This window comes from Impatiens glandulifera, chromosome 4 (assembly GCF_907164915.1).
Source record: "Impatiens glandulifera chromosome 4, dImpGla2.1, whole genome shotgun sequence".
In the NCBI taxonomy this organism is placed as follows: Eukaryota; Viridiplantae; Streptophyta; class Magnoliopsida; order Ericales; family Balsaminaceae; genus Impatiens; species Impatiens glandulifera.
Window position 1 is genome coordinate 57,818,502 of NC_061865.1, and position 12,584 is coordinate 57,831,085.

At 28.8% G+C, this 12,584-nt stretch overlaps 2 protein-coding genes across 2 annotated transcripts; both read right to left on the reverse strand.

The window, feature by feature from the left end:
• Nucleotides 1–753: 753 nt before the first annotated feature.
• LOC124936369 lies at nucleotides 754–1,500 on the reverse strand. Its single transcript, XM_047476864.1, has one exon. It carries the CDS (start codon nucleotides 1,498–1,500, stop codon nucleotides 844–846), a length of 657 nt encoding a protein of 218 aa, XP_047332820.1. The 3' UTR covers nucleotides 754–843.
• A 3,614-nt stretch (nucleotides 1,501–5,114) lies between these two features.
• LOC124935516 lies at nucleotides 5,115–6,025 on the reverse strand. Its single transcript, XM_047475947.1, has 2 exons — nucleotides 5,711–6,025; nucleotides 5,115–5,549 (listed from the first exon to the last, which is right to left on the reverse strand). Exons 1-2 carry the CDS (start codon nucleotides 6,023–6,025, stop codon nucleotides 5,115–5,117), a joined length of 750 nt encoding a protein of 249 aa, XP_047331903.1.
• Between the last annotated feature and the right edge of the window lie 6,559 nt (nucleotides 6,026–12,584).

A 12,584-nucleotide genomic window follows, 5' to 3' on the forward strand; every position in this document is an offset into this window, starting at 1 on the left:
TCATTGTTGATCTTCTTGATGAGATTAGAATAAAATAATATTTTGAGGTTGCTTTTGTCTGTCCCTTTTGTCTTTTGAAACACGTGTTTAACCGGGTTGTCTCGGAGTTTTGATTTTTGTTGTTTTTGTTTCTAGCTGGTTTTGTTCAGGTTCACAGGATGACTTCTTGTTGCTTTTTGGTGTGTGTATCGGACATGAGCATGTTCCATAGGTGGGGTTTGAGTTTGGGGCTCGTTTCCTTGGGATTTTTGTGTTTAGCATCATCGGAATCATCGGGATTGACTGATCTTGTTCTGTTGGTGCTCTCCTGTGTTTGTATTTAGCATGAGGACAAACTATTGTTATTTTTTATTCTTATAATGAAAATGAAATGAATTTGTTAAAAAAAAAAAAATTAGAAAGTATTTTAATATTTTAGTTAATAAGTTGAATGATATGATGTGATGTGATGAATAATAAGGGAGTAAAATGATATTTGAATAATCTGGTTATTTAAATAACTCAAACCTAACCAGGCTTAAGATCCATATTTAGGTCATAAAAATAGTAGTTAACTAACTAATTATCAGCCTAATCACAAAGCCCTAAACTAAAGTTTGTCATTTAAAATTTTATAGATATCTCATTCAAATCATTTCATCTAGTGATAATCACACTTTTATATCGTAAGCAAATTGATTCATTCTCGGGGATTAAAACTACAAGTTTTACTAAAAAGATGTTATTTTGATCAAGATACAAGTCATTAAGCATAATTGTTATTATTATTATTATTATTATTCAAATCCTTACTAGATAATTTAAAACAGCTTCTTCCATTAATTAGAAGCTTTACAATCTCAATCATGCATACTTAGCCTTATAATCACTCCACAATTGATCAACACTCTCCCCCAATAGATCATCAAAATAAGTTTGACTATAACCATCAATCATCTTCTCATTCAACTTAGCCACAAATCCATCCAACAAACCATTACAATAATCAAGAAACCTAGCCGTAACATCGTAACCTTGATCCCATCGGTCACCCTGCCCGGGTTGAACCCAATGACTCGGAATAAACCCCGATTTCAACCTCACATAATCCGCCACTCCTTCAATCAAACCGCCCGGCGCTTGCCCGGCTCCATTCCACTGCCAAACATGCGTCATCTCGTGGTACAAAACCCCGATGATTTCAATCCTCACGTCGCCGGAATATCCGGCGATGTATTCTGCACTGACGTGGATCTCGTCGTTGCTCGTGTACGCCTCGACAAACGTGCTAACTTTAGCCACGCTTTTTCTATCGGAGTCTTGGTTTTGTTGAAATATTTGCCATACAAAACTCGTGGACTCGGACAGGATCTGAAGGGAGTAATCGGATCCGATCTCGTTGTCGAACCGAACACCGCCTGGGGTTCCTGCCGCGGTGTTGGTGACCGTGTATTCGACAGCTTGGACGGTCATTGCTAGGAATATATAGAGAAAGGATAATATAGATTTTTTGTATGCCATATTTGGTTGAGTTTGATATATTTTGTTCAAATGTATATATAGAGAGTTATTTTGAGATTTATTTCAAATTATTAATTTATAATTCCAATGTTTCATTTTTTTTCATCTTTGACACGGCATTGAACTATTTAATTATATTAATTGGTAGAAGACTTGAAAGGAGACTTGGTCATAGTCAACCCACAATGGCCGGCTAATTTGTCACAAAATAATGGTAGGTTTATAATGTCTAGAACTAGAGTTAATTGTATTACATAATTAGAATGTAATATAGTATATTATAATATCCAAATAAAATATTTAAAATAAAAATAATTTTTAAATAAATTATAATTAAAAAAAAAAAGTTCAAACTCAGCTCCTCTGGAGGGGTTTCAAAGAAGACTAGCCTAAATTTAGATTTTTCTATTTTTTTTATATATATTTAATATTTTAACTTAATAAAAAAAAAAATTAAAAACGGTTAAAACCATTTCATTAAAATCACAAAAATGGGAGGGTCGAGAATCAAAGCTAAACAAATTCTAGTCATGAAATGAATTGAAAAAAAATAGCAATCAAAACCTACAAGAAAAAGAGATTACAAACAAAGGTTACAAACGGTATTAAATCTTAATTATCCCAATCATGATTTTTATTTACATATCAACATGTTGTCTTCCTCTTCCCTTTGTCCTTCATCTTCCCCTTCCTCTTTCTCTTGCAATGAAATAGAGATAAACTGAAGAGGTTGATAAATATTGTCTATTTTCATTATGATTTCTTTCTTTATCTGAACTCGTTCTGATTTGATAGATTTTCAGAATTTCTCTTCACCTTGTTGTTTTCAACTTGAATTACGAGATCATTGTCTTCATTTCCTTCAGCTTCAACTTTAAAATCCTCAGCAACTTTAGATTCATATGTACCAACTTTGGAATTATTTTTTTCCTCTTGATTAGCCTGAGTATCTTCCTCTCTATTTTCATTGACAACCCTTCAACTTGATTTGATTTTAATTCCTCAACTATCTCTTCAATATCAGCTTTAGTATCATCTACATCAACCTTAGTATCATCTGCATCAGCCTTAGTATCATCTGCTTCAACTTGATTAGTCTGAGTATTTTACTTTCTGGTTTCCTCTACTACAATTTGAATTGTTTGAGAATCAACTTCCTTTTTCCTCCTCAACCTCCATTTCATTACAACATTTATCCCCTTCTTAATTAGAGTCCCCTTTACCATCTTTTCTTCAATCACATTGCTTTCTTCCTTTTTAGAGTCCTCATTGGCTTCAACTTCATGTTCTTCCTCCACATTTTGTTTTTTGATTATAGACTCATCTATCTTATTATCTTGTTTTTTCTTTTCCTGGCCTTTTAGTATTCTCTGTTCTTCTTCCTTAGCTTGAGCACACATTTCGTGTTGGCATGTTAGAATGTATTACAGAATAAACACTTGTGCGGCCTCCACTCATAAGTGATTCTCATGTTACTAGATTTTCCTTTCATGTCTACCACTGTCATTTTATTTGGCAATGTACTTCCAGAATGTACCTCAATGCTAATTCTAGCAAAGGAAATATGTTCCCCTTCTTCAGTAATTGGGTCCATATATAATGGTTTACCCAATAAACTTGCAAAATGACAAAGAGCTTCTACATTATACATGTGTGCAGGGATATTTCAAAATTTGAACAATATTTGAGTTGTTTCCTTAGGTTTTCTTAATAGGTTCAAATATTTAGACCATCTTTCCAACTTAATGCAGTTGGATCCAATATATGTATGCCCATTTTTCAGAATTTCATCCAAATTCGATCCTTTCTTGAATTTCAGAAAGTAGAGATTATGTACATTTACTGAAATTTTCTTCAGTCCATTTTCCTCCCATTGCTTCATAAGTGCTTCTTTGGTGACTATGAAGGAAACTTTATTCTTTCCTATGTAGTTTTCCACCACTATATTTTCACATTCATTAACACAAATTTCTTCTACTACAACAGGCAATTTAAATTCAAAAGGAGAGTTCAGTACCTTCACTTTTGTCTGTACATTGCCCAAGTAGATTTTTCCTTTGTATGCATGATTTTCAATCTTTTTCCCAATATTGTTCTTCCAGACTTCATTGATTTTTCATGTATAATTATTTCTGATAGTATAGGTTTTTGATTTAGGAGTCTTTATTAACTCCCTCATTATTGCAACAGACCATTTTACTATCACTTCATATTCATCCATCTTGATGAGTAAATTCCAGCCCTGGAGATAGTGAATGTTATGTTGGACTGTTGTGTTTTGCATTTTCTCCTTCCTAAGTACAATCTCTCATTTCTTAGCATTCATCAGGAGTTTTGTGATTTGATTTTTTAGTCCAAATAAATTGGTTCTTTCATTATACTCTATCATCCAAACTCTTTTTTTCTTCTCCTTGATACCTACATTATTTTCCAAAGGCTTTTGAGCAGCAATTGAGTCTTTGTTGCTTTCATGCACTTTTTCATTCATTACTTCTTTAGCTTTTTTGTTAATTTTCTTCTTTGCAGTATCGTTAATTCCTTTAAGAACAAAGTCATGCACTTCTTTCGCCTTGTTGTTTTTCTTTTTACCCATATTCCAATAAGATTTCAGAACAAGGGATTAAAGTCAGAGTAACAATCTTGAACGAATACCTTGTTCAAACCCTAACCGATGTTTCTTGATGTGCCGAACCTGCCAGACGTGTCGAACGTTCCGATCGTGTCGAACGTGCCAGACGTGCCGATCGTGCCGAAAGTGCCGACGATCTTTACTCTAACCACGTTTCCCATATATAAATTAAAAAGTAATAATAAAATTTTAAATTATAATTTTTTTAAATTTTTTAATAAGATTAGTAATTTTAATGGTTAAAATTAATGACAATTTTAAATAATTTATTTGAAATTATCATTAATTTTAACAAATATATATATAAACTAAAATTATTAATCTTAATACAAAAACTCAAAACATAAAATTCATTTCAAAATATTTTATTACTTTTTATTAAAATAATAAGGTCCTGTTTGAATTGGGAATTTTTTTAAATCTGTTTATTTAAAAAGTAATTATTATAATGATTTTGATGATTTAAAAAAATTAATAAAAAAGACTTAAAAAATATTAATATATGTATAATAAAATAAAAATAATAATTTAAAATTATATAATATTTTAATATTTTGATTGATGATATGAATAATGATTCAATTAGGAATAGAATTTTTTTTTTTTTTCAAATTTCCCCAAATGAAATAAGCCTAATATATATAATTTGAATAAATATAGTTGACTAGTGGGAATTTTTGGGTTTTTAAATTATTTATAAGTTTTTTTAAAAAAAAAAATCTGTCATTATTATTCTAATTATTTTTATCAAATAATAATTTTCAAAACAATCTTTAAAAATCAGAACCAATACCAAACAAATTTGGTTGTGATTTTAAAATAAATTTCAACCATAACAAAATTTGTAATAATACTTGAATAATCTCAAAACTAAAAATTAAATTTAATAAAATTTCATTTTATTATCAAAATTATCATACCATTTATTCATATTCATTCAAGTTAAACATCTTATTATTCAAATCAGCATCAAATTATCCTTCTTCTACACCAAATATCTATCACTATATTTCCTTGGTTTAATCTCTTCCAAGTTTAATTTTTCCACAACTTTCCCACCACTATATTTAGCTTTGTATTCTTTCCATAATTGATCCACCGATTTCCCAAGCAAGTCTTTAAAATATTGTACATTATATGTATCTTTCATCTTCTTGTTTAGGGCAGCAACAAATCCTGGCTTTAAACTCTCGCAATACTCGAGAAATCGTGCTGTGATATCGTATCCTTGATCCCATTTATCTCCCGTTCCAGGTTTGGCAAATGCAGGAGGATAATAATTCGCTTTTAAGATAGTGTAATCCGCTACTCCCTCTACTAACCCTACCGGTGCTTTGCCAGCCCCATCCCATTGCCAAACATGGGTCATTTCATGGTAGACAAGGGATGTGATCTCCCATTTCACATTACCTTGGTAACCCTACAAGTAATTGTATAATTATTATGATCATTTTCTAGTTATAAAAAATCGTCGCTAAAAGTTTATGACCTATAGCGATGGTTCACTCTGTCGTTATTAATACAATATCTTATGATGTTGCATTGTTGCTAATTACAAAGAATTATGGATATCTAATTTACCTGAACGTATAAGGCACTGATATTAATGATTGACCCGCTGGTATACGCTTCGCCCCCATTGTAATTATATACGACAACCTCAACGTTGTTGTATGTATTCTTATCTTGTGCATTTTGTTGTTTGAACATATTCCATATGAAATTGGAGGATTTTATCATTGTCGCCTTAATGTAAGCCTGTCCGATCACATTCTCGAATCGCTTACCACCTGGGGTTGAGAGTGCGTCATTTCTCACAGTGAATTCAACGCAGACAATGCCACGAACAACTGCCAAAAGAACTATCAATATAGGGTACACCATGGAAGGGGTCATGGTTATTTTTATGATATGGTAGTTAATATGAAGATGAAGGTATATATATATATTTATTTATGTACTAGGCTATCAAATATATATTGATTTTTTTAATAAACGTTTGCTGATAAAGCAGGATGATATTCTATTTTATGGAAAAGTTATTTGGTAAATCTAAATAAACTATTTGTTTAACACTAAAACAAATGGAAAAGTGAACTTCTAAAATTTATTTACTAAATCTTACTAAGATTACACCTCTTTTAAATAATATACATCAAATATTTGACTAGATATTTTTTATTTATTTATTTTTTTGTGATTAGTATTTATTTTATGTCTGAGATTAATACAAAAATAACAAAATTTTAAAAAAAAATCATATATCCACCACTTCTATTGAGATATTATATATTTAGGAAATACTTTATTTAAAATATAAAATATTATGATACTTTTAAACTTGGCTAATTAGGAGTATTTCTTAAATTTATGTGTATATACATCAATTAAGTCATAAATTCTAATCAACAAACATAAATAATAATAAAAATTATTCTTTTTTTCTTATTCTCTACTATCTCTCTTTAGTCTCAACTTTATCTTCATTTGTGATCGATTTTTAAATAAAATACGCTTTAATCATCCGCATAAATTTTAACATGGTGTCAGAGCGAAGTTAAAAAGAAAAACAAATACATTCGACTTCAACTACTTACTCGACAGATCAAAAGAAGTTAATAAACCTAACTTTATCAACGAAAATGAATCATCAAACAAATCGATCAAAAGCAACCAAGAACAATGATCAAGAAACTACGGATAATTATAAAAATGTTTAAAAAATTATTTAAATAAACTATTTATTTAACCCTAAAACAAACGGAAAAGTGAACTTCTAAAATTTATTTACTAAATCTTACTAAGATTACACCTCTTTTAAATAATATACATCCAATATTTGACTAGATATTTTTTATTTATTTATTTATTTTGTGATTAGTATTTATTTTATGTCCGAAATGAATACAAAAATAACAAAAATTAAAAAAACTCATATATCCACCTCTTCTATTAAGATATTATATATTTAAGAAATACTTTATTTAGTATAGAATATTATAATACTTTAAAACTTTGCTAATTAGGAATATTTCCTAAATTTATGTACATATACATCAATTAAGTCATAAATTCTCATTAACAAACATAAATAACTCTCTATTATCTCTTTAATTCTCAACTTTATCTTCGTTTGTGATCGATTTTTGAATAAAGTACGTTTAATCATCCGCATAAATTTTAACATGGTATCAAAGCGAGGTTAAAAATAAAAACAACACATTCGACTTCAACCACTTACTCGACAGATCAGAAGAAGTTAATAAACCTAACTTTATCAACAAAAATGAATCATCAAACAAATCGATCAAGAACAATGATCAAGAAACTACATCTGATTACAGATGTTTAAAAAATTATTCAAAAGATTGAAAGAAAGAAAAAAGTTGTTGGAGAATCTATGTAAGTCTTCTGACTATAATTAATTATATTGTTCGTTTTCTTTCGAATAAAGTATGAGCAAAAATATATTAACCAAAGCAATACAATGAAACTAATAGATTTGGAGCTAGTAACTCAAACAAATTTGAAAACAAAATAATTTTTACTTGACAAATGAATCAAATAGAATCATTCATTAAGTTAAAAATATCAAGATTTGTGTTCTTGTAGTTAAAAATCAATTTTACTTCAATATTAAAATAATGAAAAGTGATAATTGAACTTCAATTGTAGAAAACGTTTTTGATCTCATACACATCAGTGTATAAGACCTTATAAAGAACATTTATTAACTAATACATCTTTTATGTTAACTATAATATATGATTAATCAAGATGTACATAAAAATTTCTTTAGAAAAACAAAACAAGTATTTTTTTAAAAACAAAACAAGTATTTTTGATAAAAAGAAATAATAATATATCTCACATTAGTCAAGAATCAATATGAAAGTAGTGTTAAAATAGTTAGAAATGATAATGGGACATATTTTTGATAATTCTATGTATACACAATCTTTTAATGAATTGACAATTATTCACCAAAGAACATGTATTTACACCTCACAACAACACGGGATTGTAAAAAAAAACACAGACATTTAACCTAGTAGTTGGATGTTTGTTGAGTGATTCGAATAAACCAATAAAGTTGTAGTCATTATCACTTCTTGTTGCAATATTTGTAATAGACAAATTGCAACGAATTTTTAAACTTGAAAACTCTACATTTCATATTGAAACAAATATGAAACTAATTATAAAATTCTCAAAAGTTTTGAATGTTTATGTTATATGTCTATCAATAATCCTAAAAAATGAAATTTGAACATAGAAGAATCAAACATATTTGTAGGATATCCTTCAAAACAAAATGATACATATTATATCAAATTAATTTAAATAATATAGTGACATCAAGAGATGTGACATTTCATCAAAATATTTTCCCATTTAATAAGAAAACAAATAATAAAGATTGAGAGTTCTCGTAATAGTGATAATATATCATCTTCAGATTAAGATAATGAATATAACAAAGATCAGAACATTATCATTGTCTATATAATAAACATAATTATCAGAAATTTATAGTCATTGGTATATGTAGATTATATTTTGATAGCTGAAAATGATATATCTAATTAGGGGTGAGCATAATATGGGTTTACCCAAACACAACCCTAACCCAAACCCAAAATATTAATTTGGGTTGGTTAATATGGGTTGGGTTGAGTATGGGTTGGGTTGAGTATGGGTTGAGTTTAATTTGGGTTGAGTTAGGGTTACCCAAATTATCCAAATTATATAAATTTAGTTTAATTCTCTATTATTAATCAAATATAAACTAATCATCTTCCAACTTTAAGTCGAACACGTTTTTGACATTTTAACATATTTTTCACACGTTTAACACGTTTTCCACACATCTAACACGTTTTTAATATTTTTAACACGTTTCACTTATAACATTTTTTCACACGTTTAACACGTTTTTCACACGTTTAACACGTTTTTCATACGTTTAACACGTTTTTCACACGTTTTCACATTTTTGACACATTTTCACGTTTTTGACACGTTTAACACGTTTTTGACATTTTTAACACATTTTCACACTAATAACACGTTCTTCACGTTGAACACGTTTTTGACATGTTTAATACGTTTAACGCGTTTTTAACAAGTTTAACACGTTTTTTACGTTTTTGGCACGTTTAACACGTTTTTAACATACTTAACACGTTAACATGTTTTTCATAAGTTTAACACAATTTTTACGTTTTTGGCACGTTTAACACGTTTTAAACATATTTAATACGTTATTGATAAGTTTAACACGATTTTCACGTTTTTTGACACGTTTAACACATTTTTGATATTTTAACACGTTTTTGATATATTTAACACGTTTAACACGTTTTTAATATTTTTAACACGTTTTCACACTTAACACATGTTTTTACACGTTTAACACATTTTTACGTTTTTGGCACGTTTAACAGATTTTTGACATGTTTAACACGTTTTCATACTAATAACACGTTTTGTCACGTTTAACACGTTTTTGACATGTTTAATACGTTTAACGCGTTTTTGACAAAATCAACACGTTTTTTTACGTTTAACACGTTTTTAACATAACTAACACGTTAACACATTTTTGATAAGTCTAACACGGTTTTCACGTTTTTGGCACGCTTAACACGTTTTAAACATTTTAACATGTTTTTGATATGTTTAACACGTTTTTCACACGTTTCACACGTGTTTCACACGTTTAATATGTTTTTCACGTTTTTGGCATTTTAACACGTTTTTGACATATTTGACACGTTTTTCACACATTAACACGTTTTTCACATTTTGGTACGTTTAATATGTTTTTGACATGTTTAACATGTTTTTCACGTTTTTCACATTCTTAACATGTTTAACATGTTTAATACGTTTGTAACATGTTTAACACATTTTTTTACATTTTTGGTACGTTTAACATGTTTTTGACATTTTAACACGTTTTACACATTTAACATATTTTTGACATGTTTAACATATTTTTTTTTGCACATTAACACGTTTTGATAAGTTTTAACATGTTTTTGTCACGTTTAACAAGTTTTTGGCATTTTTGACACGTTTAATATGTTTTTCACACGTTTGACATCAAACGTGTGAAAACGTATTAAACGTGTCAAAAATGTGAAAAACATGTTAAACGTGTCAAAAACGTGTTAAACGTATCAAAATATGCTAAAAACGTGGAAAACATGTTAAACGTGCCAAAAATGTGGAAAACGTGTTAAACGTGCTAAAAATGTGAAAAACGTGTGAAAAACATGTTAAACATGTTACAAACGTGTTAAACATGTTACAAACGTGTTAATAATGTGAAAAACGTGAAAAACATGTTAAACATGTCAAACCGTGTTAAACGTGCTAAAAACGTGAAAAATGTGTCAAAATGTGTTAAATGTGTTGTAATCGTGAAAAATGTGTCAAACTTGTTAAACATGTCAACATGAAAATAGTGTCCAACGTGTCAAATGTGTTAAACGTGTTGAATGTGTGAAAAACGTATTAAACGTGTTGAAAACGTATTAAACGTGTCGAAAATGTGAAAAACGTGTCAAAAACGTGTTAAACGTCTCAAAACGTGGAAAACGTGTTAAACGTGTCAAAACGTGTTAAACGTGTCAAAAATGTGAAAAACGTTGAAACGTGTCAATAATGTGAAAAACATATTAAACGTGTCGAAAACGTGAAAACGTGTTAAACGTGTCAAAACGTGTCAAAACGTGGAAAATATGTCAAAAACGTGGAAAACGTGTCAAAAACATGGAAAACGTGTTAAACGTGTCAAAACGTGTCAAAAACGTGAAAAATGTGTGAAACGTGTCAAAAATGTGAAAAACATGTTAAACGTGTCAAAACGTGTTAAACGTGTTAAATGTGCCAAAATGTGTCAAAATGTGTTAAACGTGTCGAAAACGTGAAAAAACGTGTCAAACATGTCATAAATGTGTTCAACGTGTTAAAAACGTGTTAAAAATGCCAAAAACATGAAAAACGTGTTCAACGTGTCAAAATGTGTTAAACGTGCCAAAAACGTGTGAAACGTGTGAAAAACGTGTTAAACGTGTGAAAAACGTATTAAAAATGTCAAAAACGTGAAAAATGTGTTAAACGAATAAAAATATGTTAAATGAGTCAAATACATGTTAAATAAAAAAATAAAAATAAAATAATTTGGGTTACCCAACTCATACTCAACTCAACCCATATTAGTAAATAATATGGGTTGAATTATGGGTTGGGTAAATTTAATTTGGGTTGAATATGAGTTGGGTAATACGGGTTGAGTTTACCCGTTTGCTCACCCCTACATCTAATCTTATAGAAACAAAATTTTAATTGATTCAAAATTTTTTATCAAAACTTTGGAATTACAAAATTATTTCTTGGTCTCAAAGTTGAATATGATACCAATGGTATTAATGTAATCAAAAGAATCGTTATTATGGAATCTTATAAGATCATGGGTTCTAAATTAAAATTAAAAACCCTAGAATTACAGAATTCTTTATTGGTCTCAAAATTAAACATAATTTTTATAGTATTAATGTAATGAAAAGAAATATTATTATGAATATTTATGAGATCTATTTATTTTAAATCAAAATCAAAAGATATTGGAATTATAAAATTAAAAAAACTGTCTCGAAATTCCAAATAATACCAATAGTATTTATCAATGATGTTGGCCCAATGGGTTTTGTAAATCTGTTAAAATACTCATGGTTATGAGTATCAAACTGCATTTGTAAAAATCTAACTATGAACCCATGGAGAGTATCAAATTGAAATTTTAATTATGAACTAACGGAGGATATCAAATTTCATTAAATATTGCAGAAATCTAATTATAAATCCATTGAGTGGTATTAAACTGTATTAAATATTACATAAATCTAATTTTTTTTTTAAATGAAGGAGAACTAGCATGACACTCCATAGTCATGGCCCCCGCTTAAATTCAAAACGCTTCCAGATGGAATCAAATCCGTGACCTACATAAATCTAATTATGAACTCATGAAGGAGTATCAAACTGTATGAAATATTGAAAAAATCTATTTATAAACCAATTGAGAAAAATTGCAGAAATATAATTATGAACCAATGGAGAGGTATCAAATTACCTAAAAAAATGGTATAAATTTAACTATTAACCCATTTAGGGATATCAAACCGCATAAAAATTACATAAATCTACTTATGAACCCATGATTAAGGTATCAAACTAAATGAAAATTTACCAAAATTTATCAATTGCCAGTGAGTGTTGGAATGGTTGTTCCTCTTATCAGAATCGAGTAAGTTGAGGAGATTTATTAAAAGATGATTATATCTAAACTAGAACATTCATAATATTGTATATATTGTACAATAATAATCTCAATTAACAAATAAATCATCTATATGACTTATTAGGAAGTTATACTCTATAGTGT